Source organism: Typopeltis vanoorti, chromosome 1 (genome assembly GCF_054136105.1).
Source record: "Typopeltis vanoorti isolate ZY-2024b chromosome 1, IOZ_Tvanoo_1.0, whole genome shotgun sequence".
In the NCBI taxonomy this organism is placed as follows: Eukaryota; Metazoa; Arthropoda; class Arachnida; order Uropygi; family Thelyphonidae; genus Typopeltis; species Typopeltis vanoorti.
This window is the reverse complement of record NC_143549.1, coordinates 91,457,624-91,478,069: the sequence shown is the minus strand read 5'-3', so window position 1 is coordinate 91,478,069 and position 20,446 is coordinate 91,457,624. Positions and strand designations below refer to the sequence as shown.

Here is a 20,446-nt window from a genome sequence, read left to right as displayed (position 1 = left end):
TAGTGATGAAAACAGCACTGCCAACTGCATGCTGGGCTACTGGCCTATTAACGATAAAATAATAATGGTGAAATTTGCATCAAACCATTTAATACAGTTATAATTCAAGTATATACCCCTACTACAGAACACCAAGAGAATGAAATTAATGAATTTTATGAGCAAGTTCAAGAGGAAATTTCCACAACAAAATCAGATAACATATTGCTAATAATGGGAGATGAATGACAAAGTTGGACCAGAAAAACTTCATGATGCATGGGACATTATGGACTGGGTCACAAAAATGGCAGAGGAGACAAACTTATCCAGTTTTGTGAAGAAAACAGCCTTTTGTGATAACTAATACAATGTTCAAAACACCACCACAGAAGAATTTAGACCTAACATGAAACCAAATTGACTACATCATGATAAAGAATAGATTTAAAAATCGCATTAAACAAGCAAAGAAATACCAGGAGCAGACATGAACTCGGATCATAATCCAGTAGTGGTAATAGCAAGCTTAAAATTTAAAAAACATAAAAAGAAGCAAGATAAGTCCAAAATATGACACCAAAATATTCTTAAAGAACTCAGTATAAAAGATAAATTTGTATCTGAATTCAATAAAAAACGTAAATAATTACTTGGTAATATATGTGTAACAAAGGAAACAGCTCAACAGAACAGAGATGCATTCAGAGCAAACATCCAAGAAACATCAAAAAAGATATTACATAAGATAAACAGAACCGAAAGGAATCCATGGATGACTAAAGAAATACTCAATATGATGGAGGAAAGGAGAATGCTGAAGAACAAACCAGATTATAAGAGAGTGAACAAACTCATAAAAAATGAATGCAGGAAAGCAAAGGAAGCTTGGTATACAGATAAATGCAGAGAGATAGAACTGACTAATTAACACAAAGAAAGAGACTTACACAACAAGATAAATAAACTAACATATATGAAAAGGAAAAGCACGGGGAGCAATATCTTAAAATCACAAGATGGTAAACCTATCATTAATAAGGAGGAAATACTGAGAAGATGGCAAGAATGTACAGAGCAACTATACTATGCATAATAGAGAAGAAAAACCTAACACAAACAACCTAGATGGTCCTAATATTTTTGCTAGTGAAGTATATAATGCAATAAAGGGATTAAAGGATAAGAAAACAGCAGGAAATGATGAAATCACAGCACAAATGTTAAACATTCTTAATGATATTGGCATAAATGCTTTGACAATGGTATGAGGGTGATTTCATAAGTTTTTGGCCTGACTAACTTTTAGAGGTTCATTTTAGAAAGAAAACAAATATGTGACTTTTGAACATAAGAAAATCTAGCTATCAATACAGTCACTTTCAAACTAAGGCTTTGGCTACACTATGTTGATGATGTGCTTGCTATTTGCCCACATTCCCAGACAGATTGATATGTTCTTAGCACATTTAAATAACCAACACCCCCAAAATCCACTTTACAATGGAATTGGAAGCTGACTGTCTGCCCTTCCTGGATACACTAATCACGTCTTCCACATGGTTCCTTATCATTCTTGGTTTATGGAAAACCCACACATACAGGGAAATAGTTACACAAACAATCACACCATCATCCATCTCAACAGTATGGTATCCTAAAAACCCTAACCCACAGGTTAGGGTTTTTAGCCTAACCTGTGGGTTAGGCTAAAACGTTTTGAGCAGGGGCGAATGCTGGTCTTGAAATTCACGCTTGCTCTTGTTATCATTCAGGGAATGAGAGGTGTGATTGCAGTCTGATTAACGGAATAATGAATTACTGACCATTTAAAACTATGTACAGATAATCCTCATATCACGCGGATGTTAGGTTCCGCAGAAATGCCGCATTATATAAATCGCGTTATGTGAGTCTCGGATCACATAGAAAAAGTAGGGTTATGTTCCAAAATTGTTTTTTTTTTTTAAATTATATAAACAACAATGACATATCCAACAAAAAAAATATTTTTATTTAATTCAGGTAATTCATGTAAGTTAAGAAAACATATAAACTATGAAACAAATACATAGTATAAAAATATAAAAATTACAAATGGTACTTAAACTTCATTGCACATAATGCATAAATGTTTTAGGCAAAATAAAACAGTCATATTTTAATCTTTCATAGCATGAGGATTTGAGGATTAGTTAACAAACACTGGTTTTGTCATGTAATCACCTGATGCATTACTACAAAACAGTAGAGTAATTCTATCTCTGGAAACTGAATTCAGGAGCTGATCTTTCATTTTTCGAAATATAGGTGCATTTTTGTGCTTTTTTCCAATATAACCCGAATTCATCCGCATTGAACACCTGGTCTGCACTATAAATATTTATAAACTTTGAGAGTTTTTTGTTTAATAAGATTTCCATCCATAGGAATTTTCTTTTGAGGTGCAATCTTCTATCGAAATCATTAGAGATTTCTCCATTTTTCCATTAGAATATCACGTACACGAGCAACGCACTTTGCACTTATCATTGACCCAGCAATAAACACTTTCTTGGATTTTATGTTCATTTTGTTTGATTGTTTGAATTGTTGATTCATTTAAATTCAAAGTCCCTGCAAAAACTCCTGGTTTTTCTCCATTTTTCAACCAATCCAAGATTTTGAATATTTTTCTTCGAGAGAAATTAATTTTGTTTTCAAGGTTGGTTTTTCCCAGTTGTTGCACTTTGTGGCCATTACTAACAAAAATTATTTTTACACAAAAAAGCAAGCATTACATATTGTATGTAACTCACCAGAAAATAAAGTACTCAGCTTGAGATGAACACACTTATGATTTTTAATGCACTTTCCTGGCAAAAACGAGGCGCCAATTTTCATCAATAAACATTTTATACGGTAAACAATTAAGGTACATGCGTGATAAAGGATATTTCCCCTAATATAAATTCGCTACTTATAATTACATGTGGGATACAGGCAGACACAAATTTAACGAAGATAAAATTTCAATATTAAGTCATGCGCTGAAAAACACATGAAAAGATAAAGGGTTACTACAATTTGTAGACCGTGTTTTTATCGGAACCATGTCGTATAAGTACCACATTCAACAAGGGTTACTACAATTTTAGACCACGTTATATCGAAACTGCATTGTATAAGTACCACATTATACGAGGGTTACCTGTATTTAGAAATTTATGTACATTTAATCATACAAATACAACATTTATTTTACAAATGATATTCTATCTTTTTCAATTTAGCTACTTGAATACAAATTCTACCCTACAGTTCTTCTTTATGAACTGGTCAATAACATCGTCATAAAAAGTTGGTTGTAACTTAATTTTCCGAAGCAACACGCACACTTGTAAAGGTTGGCTGAAGCTCACTAGCTAGAGCTACTTTGACTGCATATGGCCCGTGTTTAAGCAACAGGGTGAGATGACGTGGAGGGAGAGGAAATGGCTATGTGCATGCATGAAATCACAGTGCTGAAGCGAGGACCTGGATGCTCCCACAACTGAGCAAGCCAAGGTAGCTTGACTAGCGTCGGCCTTCGATACACAGCACAAAGCTCAATGATTGCCATCCAAGCTTAAAACATCTTCTGTCTACAAAAATAAAAGCCTAAATGGAATGCTTATAAATGCGTGTATTTATTAACAAATAAATATTACTTCTTTCTCAATTAATGAGCTTGCGCAGCAAGCAGAGCAAGCATGGAGAATTCGCCACTGCCACAGAGCTACAGTGATTTGTTCCAATGACAAAGCTCTCACTGCTGAACTTACTCACTTACGTCACACCTTCTTAACCAATGGCTATAATACCCATAAGATAGACAAAATACTAAATGTTCCCAGGGAAATCCCCCCCCCCTACCACAAAAGGCTACAACAAAACTGTCACCATCACATACATTAAAGGCACATCTTAAAAAGATATCATCATCATCATCAAATTCCTGCCATGTACCCTCAAGGGGTGTACAGGATATGATAGTACTACATGAAAAAAAAAAATTACATCATTATTAATTTCCTATCTACAATTTTCCTCCAAATCAGCCTGTTACTTGTCATCACTCCAACATTATCAGATCTTATATTTCTATCGTCTAAGGCACTTTGTACCGTATCAATCCACCTATATCTTGGTCTTCCTCTGGGTCGTTTTGCTGCCAACCTGGCAGAGAACACTTGTTTTGCTAATCTTACCTCGCCCATTCTGTTTAAGTGACCATACCACCTGAGATTAGCTCTGCTAACGCATTCCTGGATGCTGACAATGCCAAGTTCTTTCCTAATATCCTCGTTTTTAATATGATACTGCCATTGATGCCATCTGTTCATGCCTATAATCTTTCTCAGGACTCTCATATCTGTGGTCAAGTCTTTGGTCAAGTGTTTTACTTCTGACCCAGCTCTCGGATCCATAAGTTAAAACTGGTTTGAACACTGTCTTGTATACAGCTAATTTAGTGTTCCGACTAATTTCTCTCTTATTCCATATGAATTTATTCAATTGACTTCCCACCATACCAGCTTTGCTGATTCTGTTGTCTATTTCTATATTTAATTTACCATCTTCACTAAAAATCGTGCCTAAATAGCTGAAATGTTTTACTTGTTCCACAGGTTCTCCATTCACAACACAGTTGACATTTTCAATGATTCTGCCTATTTTCATTGTCTTTGTCTTTTTATTGCTGACCTTCATACCATATCTATTACAACAGCTGTTCAATTTAGTCAGAGAATCTTGCAGACTTGTAGCGGATTTATTTAGAAGTATAACATCATCTGCATAAAGCAAAGAGCTGACATTAACATCTCCAATTTTGATATCATGTTTAATACCACTTTCCTTCATAATGTGATCCATATAGATAATGAATAACAGAGGGGATAATGTACATCCTTGTCTCACACCAGATTTAACATTAAACCATCTTCCTGTACTTCCTTCAATTCTAACTGCTGACTTACAACTCAAATAAAGACAAAGTATTGCATGATATAATGCCCCATTGACACCATATAACTGCAGCGTATTGAATAGCTTCTCTCTTGGCACCTTGTCATATGCCTTTTCCAGATCGACAAAACTTAAATACAGATCTTTGTTATAATCCCATGCTTTCTCGACTATTTGTCGTAAAGTTAAGATCTGATCCTGACAGCCTCTATTTGGCCTGAATCCAGCTTGTTCTTCACCAAGCTTTTCTTCCACAATTCTTCTCAACCGTTTCTCCAGTATACTTGCATAGAGCTTGCCAGGAACACTCGGTAGGGAAATACCTCTGTAATTCTCACATTCAGTTTTATTTCCCTTTTTATATATGGGTACTATGAGAGCTCTACTCCAATCATTGGGAATTCGTCCCTCTGTCCAGGCTTTCTGAACTATGCAGTGCAGCCACTGTAAGACTCTTATACCACCATACTTCAGCATTTCTGGTCGAATATCATCTACTCCTGCTGCCTTTCCACATTTCAAGCCTTTGATGGCTTTTTCTACTTCAAGTGTGGATATGTATTCCTGACTGCATGCCTGGTCAATGTCTTTTACCACTGTGCTGACATCACTGCTTGTTTCATTTAGCAGTTTTTCAAAGTAATTACTCATACTTCAAGGATATCTTTTTCTCCCGTTTTCATGTCACCTTTATCATCTCTAATTCCTTTTATAGCACTCTTTCCTCCATTCTTAAGCTTCTTCAACAACCTCCAGAATATTTTGCCACCTTCTTGATATTTATTTTCTATATTCTTGCCAAAGTCCTCCCATGACTTTTGTTTAGCTAGTTTTACACAGTGTTTAGCATGCTTGCATTTGTCTCTATATTCTCTAAGAGTACAAGCTGACTTATTTGACAGGAACTTTTGGTATGCTTTCTTCTTTTCCTTCACTGCCTCTTTAACTTCTTGTGTCCACCAGAGAGTTCTGATTTTTTTATCCTTACAGACAACTTCACCACATGCCTCTCTGGCTGAATCAATCAATGTTTTCTTCAGAGTTTGCCACTGAATCTCCAAGGTTTGATTCCTGTTCTCAAACTCTTTCATTTTTTCTTCAATAATCTTTGTGTATTTTAGTCTACAGCTCACATCTGAGAGCTGCTCAACTTTTATTCGCTTTAAAACTTTCTTACACGTTATTCTTTTCAATATGAAATTCAATTTTATCCTGCTCAAGACTAAATAGTGATCACTTCCAATTTCAAATCCTCTGTACACTCTGGTGTCCTGCACCAGGGAGAAAACATCACTATCAACAATAACATAGTCAATGAGACTTTTCTTATTCCTTGCCTCTTCTCTCCATGTGAATTTGTGCACATTTTTATGTTGGAACATGGTGTTAGTAATAACCAGTCCATGTCCTGAGCAGAAATCCAACAGATATTTGCCATTATTATTATTAGCTTTGCACTTTTCTCCAAATTTTCCCAAAATATTTTTGTATGTCTCACAATCATTTCCTACTCTGCTATTTAGATCCCCAACAAGGACCAACTTTTCCTTTTTCATTGTGTCAGTTGCTTTTTCTAAAGCCTCAAAAAATTCCTCCACTTCTACCTTAGTAGAACCTTCTGTGGGACCATAGGCACAAATAAGTCTCATTGTCCAGTTCCCCATTCTCATATTTGCCCACATTACTCTACTTGAGACTGACTGCCATTCAAGAAGATTAGCCTTGTATTTTGTGTTGAATACTATGGCTACTCCTTCTTTTCCTTGATTGTCATTGCCTGAATATAACATTTTGTATTTATTGCTCAGAAAGATCTCACCAGTTTTTGTCTTTTTTGTTTCAGTCACCCCTATTATGTCGATCTGGTACTTATCTAATTCCTCAGCTAGCTCCATTTCTTTGCCATTCAGGCTTCTTACATTGATAGTACCGATCTTCAACTCTGGTGATGTTGAGTTGGGGTTTATTTTCAGATTTGTTCCAGTAGCTGACTTTTCGCTGTTCGCCCTGGTTCCCTGGCGAAAACAACGGGGGCCTTGTTTAACTGGGCGACGCCCCAGCCGGCATGAAAATTTGTCATGTTGTACCATCATTCTATATTTTGGTTTAACCAATAAGAATACAATTTGGTCTGCTAAATCCCAAATTGCCAGCCCATCCTCATCTGTTCAGTATCCAAGTAGATACCCAACAGGGTGCACCACGAGAAGGTGAGGATTGGACATTAGGTCAGAAGCCCTGGTCGGTTCTCCGCATTCCTTTAAAGGCTATGTGGAGGTCTCCTCTCAGTTATACAGCTTTGACCCTTAAGCACCCCTTAAAAAGATATCTAGAGTGCTTAATAAACATCAACTACACACCATATTAAAACCATATGCCAAATAGGCAACTCTCATTCATTTACCCAAGGACAGAATCTCTTCTTTATAATATCTAGGAGTCTATGAAGTGCCCAGTTCATGTGATCGAGCTTACTATGGACAGACAGGAAGAACTGGACATCTGCCTCAGTGAACATAAAAAATACATCTGGCACTATTGCAAGTCGGGTCAAGCAGACCATACTTTGGATACCCCTGCACATGGGTTCAGTTTGAAAAAAACAAAAGTGCTGCACTACCATGTCTCTCCACCAAGTTGGTGGAGAGACATGGTAGTCAACCCTTGCAAAACTTATAATCTATTTTCATAATTTTGTTATACAAGACAGCATTCTGAATTTCTGTGCTACATATTTTCCTTTAACATTATTCATGTTGAAGTTTCTGGAACATAAAACTATGTGGACATTTGAATGTAAACAAATAATTTATTAGCTTAAATTAATTATTTACAGCCACATTTTGCTAGTTTAAGCTAGCATTATCAGAGGCAATTTAATACTACACAATCAGTGAAAACAAACTGAAATGACCTGGAAACAGGGATGTGCATGGAGGATGACATTGGTGCTCTTCATGGTGATTCCTGTTGTTAATACTGATAAGTAGATAGGCCATGTACCAGAATCTGTTTAAAATCATACCGTCTGTTCTGTTGCAATTAACTGGGTCTTCACTGATTGTGTAGTATTAAAATTATTATTAAACTATTTGTTTACATTTCAGTGTCCATGTATTTTATATTCCAGAAACTTCAACATGAATAACAGTTACGGAAATTTAAACATTGAATTTTCCTTAATGTTAGATTAGTGCTACCGCCCATCACATGGACGGAGACAACACATGATGATGAAAAATAATCCCAATCCACACCCATGGTGGGATTTGAACCACTGTCTGTTGGTTAGAGAGCAGGTATACTAACTTACATGGCCAACCAGCAAAAGACTTTTGAATTTAAGGTGGTCTCCAATCTCATTATGGACAGGGTTTTTGCCTCCTGGAAGGTTGAGATATTTTACAAAACAGAAAAACCATCCAGAGAAACACAAAACCGTCCAACAAAGCAGATTATGTAGATGCAATTATTGCAAAAATTGCATGAATAATGAATAATTTTTGCAAATAATGCAAAAATTATTCATTATTCATGTCAGCTGTAAATAATTAATTTAAGCTAATAAATTATTTATTTACATTCCAGTGTCCACATAGTTTTATGTTCCAGAAACTTCAACATGAATAATGTTAAAGGAAATATGTAACACCCAAAATTCAGAATGCTGTCTTGTATAACAAAATTATGGAAATAGATAACAAGTTTTGCATATAAACCTTTTGTTCAATTGTAATTTTGCTGTAAATGACAATTAAACATGGAAAATCAGGAAAATGTACACTGATTTAATGTATTCAAAAAAATAGAATAATAAATGAAATATGCATTAATTATAATGATACTATTTATCGTTTTCAAGTTTAATATGAACTGTCTTAGGCCTTCTTCAGTGAGTATTCTCCCCACTCTGCAAAAAGAACATCAGCAACTTTTTTCTTGCAGTTACTTCACTACAAAATCCTAACATGGATGTGTCTTATAATGAATCATATGATGCATTGGCTATTATACAGAATAATCAGAGCTATGTTCAGAGCTTAGGCAGAGGGTACTGTTTGAGAAGTATATTACAGTCTCCAACAAGTCAGTGTTACTGTGAATGAATAATACAGAAGATATGGGATTAATCTCAGGGATGAATTCACACAGGCACACGTGAAAAGTATGGAGGCTACAGATGGGTACTCTTGACATTGTCTGTAAAGAGACGGAGCAGTTACAGAACTGACATCATTGGAATTACAGAGATCAGATAGAGTGGAGAAGGTAATTTTGAAGGCAGGATGGTGAGCTAGTTGTTATTCAGGAGGTGATTCAAAGCATCACAGGAGCTGTGATACTCAAGAATGATCTAGCAAAAGATCTTCTTTATAAACCTGTTAATGATAGAAGATACTTTTTATTTCAATTAAGACTCATCCTACCAATGTATCGATCATGGTTGTTTATGCACCCCAAACAGATATGCCTCACAAAAAGAGTAAGGAGTTCTCTGAAACCTACATTTTGGACTGCCTACCAAGGATCAATGTTCTTTTCATCTTAGGGGACTTCAATGCAAAAGTGAAAAAGAGTGCGACAATTAAGCCTGTGGTAGGTTTTATCAGGAAGAATGTAATGCCCATGGTGAAAGACTGCTGGAGTATAGGTGTTTCTGGAAGCAGATATTGATAATAACTAATCTGTTAGCATGAGTAAATGCTCCAGCAGTCTTTCACCTTTCTGGTGCTTTAATCAAAGCACCAGACTGATTACAAAATGTAATCAGTCTGGTGCTTTGAACATCAACTACTAATAGATCAAAGCACCAGACTGATTACATTTTGGCACTCCAATATTGCAAGACAAGCATCTCTGCTGTGCATCATTTTCCTGAATCAGACTGTGGCACACCATCAGCTAGCAAGAGCCAAAGTAAGACCGAGACTCTGAAATCTTCCAGGTCAGTCCTGTCCTACTAAACCTGATATCAGAATAATCCCCAGTGGGGTTCATAGAAGAAATGTCAAAATGGTTGTTCTGCTGGAGACTGGTGAAGAGAACACACCTAGGAAAGAGTTAAGGTTATAATACAAGATACAGCCAAGAAGCATCTAAGTCTAATTAGAAGACCAAGAGATCCATGGATCTTGAGAATGAATCTGTGATCTGACTGAAAGGAGGATCTGGAGAAACAAAGAGACACAGGGACAGAGGAATATAAGAGACTATGTGGAGAAGTCAGAAAACACATTAAGCAGGACAATAAAAATTTCTGTGTAGAAATGTGAATGTGAAGACATAACAGTTCCAGATGAGGAGACACAGTTATAAAAGAATGTATGGGTTAGTTCATGACCTTAAGCACAAGTTTAAGCCCAAATTGAATGTTATCAAGGACTGGAACAGAACAGTACAAACAGAAGAACATGAAATTAAAAACATAAAGAGTATTATAAGAAACTGTCAGAAAGGATAAGGAAAGTTTGGAAGAGCTTCCTGACCAGGAGAATTTTGATTTGGAACTACCTCCACTTTGAAAGAGCAGTTAAAGTGCTTAATATGAATAAGGTCTCAGGTGTAGATGGAATCCAGAAAGAGTTAATTAAGGTCACAGGAATGGAGGAATAAGAGTGTTTAATAAATGGATCAAAAGATATAAGAGACGGGATTGTGGCCTACAGAATTGGAGAAGTCACTATTCATACCACTGTACACAAAAAAGGGAGATGAAGAACTGCAAGAACTATATAACTATCAGTTTAATCTCTCATGCAAGTAACATTCTATTAAAGATCATTATAAATAGAATTGAGGGCTACAGTGAGACATTTTATAGGTGATGTTCAAGGAACAACCAGATTTCAAGAAAGCAAGGAAATAAAGATCAGATCCTTTGCCTTAGACAGATCATGGAGAAGTATAGAGAGTTTAGACTTCTTCTGGTAATGTGACCACACCAAAACTTTTGAATTTGTTCAGCAGTAATGAAAATAATAGCTTTCCTCAACACATTATCAGGTTGATAGCGATCTTGTACTGTAAACAAGAAGCCATGACAAGAACTGGTGTTGGATTATCTGATTGGTCCTTTCCTTTAGTGTTACATGGTGATCAGCATTCATTTTATACAAATTATGGACTCTACAACTATGTTATAAATAATTATTTCAATTTCCCGACGTTTCAACTTTCATATTAAAGTCATCTGGAGTACATTAGACACTTTCCTCAGCCACCTACAAACAACACAAATGCATACAATTCACAATTAAGATTGAAAAGCAGAACACACACTTCTATTTCTAGATACACTTGTCACACGTTTTCCTTCCTTCACTGTTTACCAGAAACTGACACATACTGGCCAATATATACACAAAAACTCCTACCACCACCCAACACTAGGAGTCATTAATACACTAAAAAACAGGGCTTTGAAGATTTGCTCCAATGAACAAGCATTTAAAGATAAATTAAAAGTTATCAGCAATACCTTCCTAAAAAATGGTTACAGCCAAAATAATATCAACAAAATCTTGACCTCACTTAAAAACAAAAATAAACAAGACTACAATAAAACTGTAACATTCCATACATTTAAAGGGATATCAGACAAAATAAACAGAATACTACAAAAATACAAACTTAAAGCCACCTTTAAACCTCCTGCAAAATTAAAGAACTTACTCAACTCATCCAAGGATCCACTCCCTCTGCTGGCTCACCCTGGAGTATACCGTATTCATTGCACCTGTAATTTACCCTATATAGGGGAAACAGGATGCACAATTCCTATCAGAAAAAAGGAACATAAATGACACATTAAATATAATAACTATGGTCAAGCTGGTCTTTCTGATCATGCCCTGAACACTTTACATAGAATTGACTGGAAAAGCACCTGTTATCTACATCACACCAAAACATGGTATGAACATAAATTTAAGGAGGCCTGTGAGATTCGTATCAATCACCATAATCTTAACAATAATGATGGTCTAAAAATCCCAAGCATATGGAAGGCACATATTCTATCCACTTAACCTTTCTCCCTAAGAGTTAATTATAAATAGGATCATAGGGATCCTAAATCTAATACAATTGTCATGTTAAATTAGGACATCATTTTTACTGTAACAAAACTATCTATATGAAAGAATGTTTCTCTGATGTTGTCTTAAATATAATATAGCTTTGATGTAGTTGACTTAATTTATTTCATTTATTTATTGTAATTTTATTTTATTTTCACTACAGGTCACGCCAGTAGAATAACTGTTGATCAAATCATTGTCTCTTCAGCATACTATGTGAAATGTAATTTAGCTTGTCTCTATGTATATGTATGTATATACTCTAGATGATGACCTTAATATGAAGGTTAAAACATCAAGAAATTAAAATAATTATTTATAACATGGTTGTAGATCCATAATTTGTGAAAAATTGATTATCTGATTGGCTTCAGGTAGCAGGAGAGTTCATTAAAGATATGCCTTTTTCTTCACCTGTTTAGTATTTATGATGAGGAAGTATTGCATATAGCATTCGATGAACTTAAGATTGGAATTAGGATAGATGGCAGATGGTTTGGCAATTTAAAATATGCTGATGATACAATACACTCCTTTATAATGACCAGGAAGAACTAGGTTGAATCCTTGACAGAGTTAATGAAATCAGCAAGAACAGAGACTTAAACTTAACCCTAATGAGACAAAGATTGTGATTCTTGAAACAACAAATATAGACAGGGAAGATGGTGAGAAGCAAGTGTGCTTTAATAGAGAAATAATTGAAGAAGTTAGTAAATCTGAGTACCTTCGATTCATCATTAATGTGAAGAATCAGAAGACATAAGAAGAAGATTAGGAATGGAACAGTAGTCAGAGACTTGTCTAAAATCTGAAAGGACAGATTTATCACCACAAGAACGACTGAAGATTCTGAATACAGCTGTTATTTTTAGTAACTACTTATGGATATGAAACTTGGGACTTAAAGAGAAGAGAATAGTTACTTTTGAGATGTTGTGTTACAGGATACTATTGAGAATCTGATATACTGAAAGGCAAACAAGTGGACGAATGCTGGAAATAATTGTTAGAACTTGAAGACTCCTTAAGAGGCAATGACAGAAAAAAAAGCTGAAATATTTTGGATATAGAAATAATGGAAGGTGGACTTCTCAAAAAAGTAATAAAGGGTAAATTTCTTGAAAAAAAAAAAGGGAGTAGTGAACTCTCAATGAGATGGATGGATAGTGTGTGTGTCTGGAGTAACTGGTTTTTGGAGAGTTGATTCTGCAAGAAATGGCTACAATAGGATCACCTGGTGAGGGTTCGTGTGGTACATCACTGAGGAGCAGAGTGATCAAGCTGTATCTAATGATATCCTATGGATGGATTAACTTTCTTACTTCTATATCTGTATTTTCTCATTTACCTGATGGAAAATTTATGTCTTCTTTTCCAGGAATGAAACTTTTGATTTTTCTATTCTTGCAGAAAACATCACAAGGGTAAATTCACTGGTGGACTTCTCACTGAATCAATCAGTCTCAATACGTTCTTTAGATTTTGCAACAAATTTTCCATGGTTTAGTTCTTGTTCCATTGTTCTTGTTTTCAAATTATTTAATTTTTTTCTCTCATATTGATATATTTGAGTCTATCTATAATTCATCTCTGAAAACCTGGTGTATTAAACCTTCATAAATATTTTACTTTCCAATATGATATTAATTTTTTCTTCCTCATAACCAGATAATGATCTCATTCTATTTCAAATCATTTGCTGTACACTTAGAATAATTATTACATCAGACATCCAAAATATCCATAATAAAATAAGATGTTTCTTACTGTGTTTATTTATGCTCAAACAGGGTTCTAATAATGACTATCTCATGTACTGAACCAAAAACCAGCAGGTATTTATCATTATTATTAACTTGGTCCTTTCCTCAAAATTTTTCAAAAACATTTCTAACATGTTTGTAATTCATTTCCAGCTTGCTTTTAAGATCACCAGAACTAATTTTTCTTTTTAATTTATGTCAACTACTTTCTTTTATGACTTGAAAAATCTTCTTCCTTAATAGAGCTTTCTATGAGACCACAAATACAAAGTCTTAATGCTCAATTCTTCACTTTGAAATTTGAGCACATCACTTTACTTGAAACTGCCTGCAATTCAAAGAAGATTATCATTGTGTTAAATGTTGAATACTATAGCTACTCCTTTTCTCTGATAGCTAGTGCCCAAAAATAACATCTTATAGTTCTTATTTTGCAGTATCTCACCTATTTTAATCTTAGTAACTACAACAGGATACTTATCTTATATCAACAGGATACTTCTCTTATTCTTCTACTGGTTCCACTTCTTTTCTATTGGCACTTATTATGTCATTGGTGCTCACATTCAAATCTACTGACACTGAGTTTGAATTTGTTCCAGTAGCTGACTTTTTACTGTGATTGACTGATGAAAACACAGGAGTCTTATGTAACCATGAGATGCTTCAGTAAATATGAAATTTCATCATGTGTTATCATTATATTTATCTGAGGTTTTTAAGTCAATACAGAATATAGTTTGGTCATCTAAGTCCCAAATTGTCAGCCCATCATCATTTGATCAGTATCCAGATGGGTACCTAATAATGGAGTACAGCACATGAGGCCTGGACACTTAGAAGCCATGATTAGTTGGCCACATTATCTAGCTTTGATTCTTAAGCAATCAGCTTAAATTTATGTTTAACTAGTGAACATACAGCAGCAATCTGTCTAAGCTAGGGGTATGAAACTTCATAAAATCTCAGTGGTGTATTCAAAAGACTCCTCACAAGTAGTTTTCATCATCAATGGACTCGATAAACTATAACTTACAAGTTTACTGTTACTCCACTTATCATACTTTAAGGCAATGAATTCCACTCATCTATAGTTCTTCAGTCTAAAAAACTGCTTTTCATTCCTTGCTCACACCTCCTTGTACAACTTCAAATGGGCTCTTATTCTTTCCCAGTCTCCAAGAACTCCATAAACAATATTTTCTATTAATTTAATACAAATTCCCTCACTAACTTATATGTTTCAATCATAACATCCCCCTCCCATCCTACTGTCCTAGTTGAAGGACTAAGTCCTTCAATCCCTCATCTTCATCATCCTTTTGAAAACCAGGTGACGTGACTAAATCTGCGCACAGTAATCCATATGTGGTCATCAAGGCTTTGTATACAATGGAATCATAATACCCTTACTTCTATATGTCAGTGTTCTCCACATCATTCACTATGTTGTCCTCCCAATTTTAGCAGAAATGTTCATGAAATTTCAAGTCTCTATCCACCATCATCCCCAGATCTTTCATCTCCTCCACCTTCTCTAAGATATCCCCACTATTACCTAGTTCCATCCCATCTTTGCTTCCCAAATTTTAAAACCTTAAACTTTGCTACATTAAATTGATATCCCCATACACTCACCCATTCAGACAGTCTATTCAAGACCTCTTGCAAGGCTACAGCATCTGCTCTACTTCCTCACAACTCTCCCCAACTTTGCATCATCTGCAAACAACTGTAAATCCCCATGTAAGTCCCTTGTATTTACATACAAATTAAACAACAATGGCTCCAAAACAGATCCTAGGGCAGGGGTGGGGAACAACTTTTTTCCAGCACGCAACCCAGTCTCACCTTAAAAAATAATTAAATAAATAAATAAATATCCAACATCTTCACTGAGTTGTATATTTTAACTTAATAGAATACAATTTTATTAAGTAGAGCGATACCAAATAAAATGCAATAAAGAAACAAACACTATCAACTGTTTTAGTAATAATAAGTAATAAGAAAATGAAACAAACATCCTATTTCCAAGCCATCTATCTCCACAATATACTGCCATACCAGTTTTGTCCCATTCAGTTGTTGCATCATTTGCCAAGCAGCCAGGCATGGCCTGACTCCTTTACCATCGTTTTATATATTTTTTCGTGTTTCGTAAAGAATTTATTGATTTTCTAAAGTGTGTATATATGTGGATTTAGATTTAATTAAATCATAATCCTTAAAATATGGATTGGGAGTATTTATTGTCAATTAATATATTTAGTTTATTAGATATATAATCACTCTTAGACAATAATCACTCTTATAATATTCTTTGATTTTACCATTCTAGTATGATTTTTTATTATTTGAAAAGGTTCTCCCAATACTTAAAAGACACCAAATGTTCCTCAAAATTTCGGTTGGGACATGAGAAAATTTTTGCAACAAAGATTTGATGATTTTGGGCACACACACTTAAAAAGGTTGCCCACCCTTGCCCTAGGGTATGCCATTAGTGACTTTCCTCTTCTGGAATATCATTTTCCCCCACTCCATACACAACCTGCTAATAACTATCAGACAACCAATCTCCAATCCAATGCATTAATCTACTGTCCAATCCCATCTGTTCCAATTTAACGTCAATCAGACAATATATTCCATTTAGAGCTAAAGTCTTTATGCATGAATCAAATAAGATATTTGAGATCTTATGAATATATTGAGCTTTTATGTTAAATGCCAAAATGTTAAGTAAAATAACTGCATTAGATCTATAGCCTTATAATAATTAAAAAAAAAACAAACATGTGAGACCATGCTATCACACTATTTAAAACACATTCTCAAAACAGTCCATGTATTTTTTAAAGCCCATGCCTTTTGTTATATTCATAAGATCTAAAGTGCTGTTTCAAGCCTGTGATATCTGCATCATTTCATGTTTATAAATTGCCACACATATAAATAACACTACACTAAAATAATACTAATGCTATAATTTCTGTATGAATGTAAATGAATACCAAATTAAATTTTGCACTTATAAAAATTACATTTCAAAAAATTGTATTTTCATACTTTTTATCTTTTCCTGCCAAGTTAGGCAATACGATTGTTCCTTTTGATCTACGAGGTTTAGGTTCCGTGATGGTTCCACTTGGCCTAAAATAAATAAATACACATATAAACATATAATTTCAAATTCAAATATCAGCAGCATTCAAGATAAACACCATCAAAGTAAAAGCATCAACAGAAAAATTGTAAATGGCAGAAGAATTACAGAAGTAACATGCTAACATCATTGATGTTACCAAAAGAAGACAAAAACAGGCAAGATTGTTCTGAATGACAACTACACTTGTAGTCACTATATTCAGACAATAATGATCAAGAAAAGGAAGAAGTAGTTATAACATCCAACACTAAACAGGTGATAATCTTGAATGGAAGACAATTTCAAGTAAAGTGATGTGGACAAACATCAAATGAAAACTTTGTCAATAAGACTTATTTGTGCATATGGTCCCATAGAGGACCACATGCACAAATAAGAAAAAAGTAGAGGAATGTTTTTTTTTTTTTTGAGTTATTAGAAAAATAAGCTGCACAAAGTGTAAAAGGAAAAGTAGGGAATTGATGAAGATCAAAAGGGCACAATAGGAAATAAAAACAAGAAATGAGATCTGATTTTCATTTACAGCTCTGTTATCCAGTACAAATTCACTAGTTTCCTTAACTAAACTGATAACTGCTGCAATAAATTTAGCATGAAAATCAGCAATAAAAAGACAAAAACTATAAAAATAGGCAGGAACAATGAAAACATCTTTGCATCCTGAATAGAGAATCACAGAATAAGTAAAACATTTCAATTACTTAGAGAAATTTATAGTTCAAGTGGCAAATTAAATACAGAAATAAACAACAGAATAAACAAAGCTAGTATTGCGGGGGAGTAAAGTGAAGTGAATACATTTATATAGAACAACCCCCCTCCTCTACGAGGGTACTTATCAGGAAATTAATGATGATAATGGAATAAGAGAGAGAAATTAGTGAAAACACTAAACTATCTGTATACAAGACATTGTTCAAACTAGCATTAGCTTATGGATCTAAGAAGCTGAGTTAGAAGTAAAACAGTTAATCAAAGTCAGATAAGAGAGTGCTGAGAAAAATTAGAATAGTGAATATCAAAGGTAGAATCATACTAAAAATGAAGAAGATATAGAAAATGACTTCATAATGTTAGCTTTCAGGTATGTCTGAGCAGAAATAATCTTGGGTAGTATGGTCAATTTAATGGAATGGTGAAGGAAAGATCAGCAAAAAAAGGGATTTTATGCCAGGGTGACAGGAAAAAGTCCTAAAGGAAGCCCAAGCTCTAAGTAGATTGATAGAATCAAAAGTGACAATATTGAAGTCCTGACAGTTAACATACTAATTTGGATGGAAACTGTAGATAGTAGGTTAGTAATAATGTAAACTTTCATGTAGGTAACCTACACATACCCTTTGAAGGTATATATAAAAAATTTCATGATGACACACACACACACACACAAAGAAAAAATATCATCAGTTTCCTGATATATACCTTCAAGGGATGTACAGGATGCTATGACAGTACTACATGATTATGTTGACATCATTACTAATATCCTACTGATAATTTTCCTCTAAATCAGTATTAGTTGTTAGCACTCCAAGATTGTCATGTTTGATATTTTGGTCTTCTAGGGTACTTCTCACTGAATCTATGCATCTAGATCTTGGACTTCTTATGGGTATTTTTTCTGATATTTTGGCATCAAACACCTGTTTTGCTAACCTTTCCCCCTCTCATTCTGTTTAAGTGACCATATAACCTTAGATTAACTGTGCTCACATTTTTGAATGCTAAAAATGTCAAGTTCCTTAGGTCCTAGTATTTACATTTTAACTATGATTCTGCCATTGTCATCATCTGTTTACTCACCTAATTTTTCTCAGAACTGTCATATCTGCCATCTCCAGTCTTTGATTAAGTGCTTTTTTTAATAGCCCAACTCTCAGATCTATAACCTAAAACTGTTTTTTTTTTTTTAAAGTTAAGAGATATTATATCCCATATTGTTTCTTAGCCGAATAAGAAACTCAAAGAGTTTCATGCCGAATATAGAGACTATATAAAGTTCAGCGATTCCAAGCGTAAGCAAATACCTGGATAGTGCAGCACCTGACCCTTGAAGGTAGTGCAAGCTGAGGCATCTTATGTAAAGGGTGGAGCAAGCTCCGATCACTATTCTTGATATTTACCCATAATATGAACTTAACTCCTAGGAGCTGTATTTGTTCAACATTATGAGAGAAGGTCACTACCCAGACCGGTTTCGACCTTTTTTTGAGGCCTCATCAGTGAGTAGGTAGACCTAGTCAATACCAAGTTTGTAGCAAACAGAACTTGCATCCCTTCTATGAGAATTGCCAAGAGGTGTCCTATTAAATTATTGATAATAATGAAGAGCCAAAGGCTTCAATTCAGCAACATGAACTTATTTAAGTTAAGAGATATTATATCCCATATTGTTTCTTAGCCGAATAAGAAACTCAGAGTTTCATGCTGAATATAGACTATATAAAGTTCAGCGATTCCAAGCATAAGCAAATACCTGGATAGTGCAGCACCTGACCCTTGAAGGAAGTGCAAGCTGAGGCAACCCATGTAAAGGGTGGAGCAAGCTCCGATCACTATTCTTGATATTTACCCATAATGTGAACTTAACTCCTAGGAGCTGTATTTGTTCACATGAGTTGCCTCAGCTTGCACTACCTTCAAGGGTCAGGTGCTGCACTATCCAGGTATTTGCTTACGCTTGGAATCGCCGAACTTTACATAGTCTCTATATTCGGCATGAAACTCTTTGAGTTTCTTATTTGGCTAAGAAACAATATGGGATATAATATCTCTTAACTTAAATAAGTTCATGTCGCCGAATTGAAGCCTTTGGCTCTTCATTATTATCAATAATAGGACATCTCTTGGCAATTCTCATAGAAGGGGTGTAAGTCCTGTTCGCTACAAACTTGGTATTAACTAGGTCTATCTACTCACTGATGAAACCTCAAAAAAGGTTGAAACTGGTCTGGGTAGTGACCTTCTCTCATAATGTTGAACAAATACAGCTCCTAGGAGTTAAGTTCACATTATGGGTAAATATAAATAATAGTGATCGGAGCTTGCTCCACCCTTTACATAAGTTGCCTCACCTTCAAGGGTCAGGTGCTGCACTATCCAGGTATTTGCTTACGCTTGGAATCGCCGAACTTTATATAGTCTCTATATTCGGCATGAAACTCTTTGAGTTTCTTATTCGGTAAGAAACAATATGGGATATAATATCTCTTAACTTAAATAAGTTCATGTTGCCGAATTGTAGCCTTTAGCTCTTCATTATTATCAATAACCTGAAACTGGTTTTAACACTGCTTTGTATGCTACTAGTTTAGTATTATTATTATTACCCAAGCCCCCCCCCCCCCCCGCCCCCGATGGAGTCAAAGACTCATCTAGGAGATCCTTTTATCAAACACACAGCTCATCATACTGTGCTTTAAACACACTCAAATTCTCCGAAGACACCACACTCTCAGGCA

The 20,446-nt window shown here is 34.8% G+C and overlaps 1 protein-coding gene across 3 annotated transcripts in view; it reads right to left on the bottom strand.

The window, feature by feature from the left end:
- Positions 1 to 20,446, bottom strand: part of LOC150110203 (uncharacterized) — a 194,395-nt gene that overhangs the window by 80,177 nt on the left and 93,772 nt on the right. For all 3 annotated transcript variants that reach the window (XM_090392192.1, XM_090392185.1, XM_090392198.1), the window contains one exon: positions 16,886 to 16,969. In XM_090392192.1, coding sequence (XP_090248318.1) covers positions 16,886 to 16,969 — 84 coding nt within the window. The remainder of the gene's footprint in view (positions 1 to 16,885; positions 16,970 to 20,446) is intronic.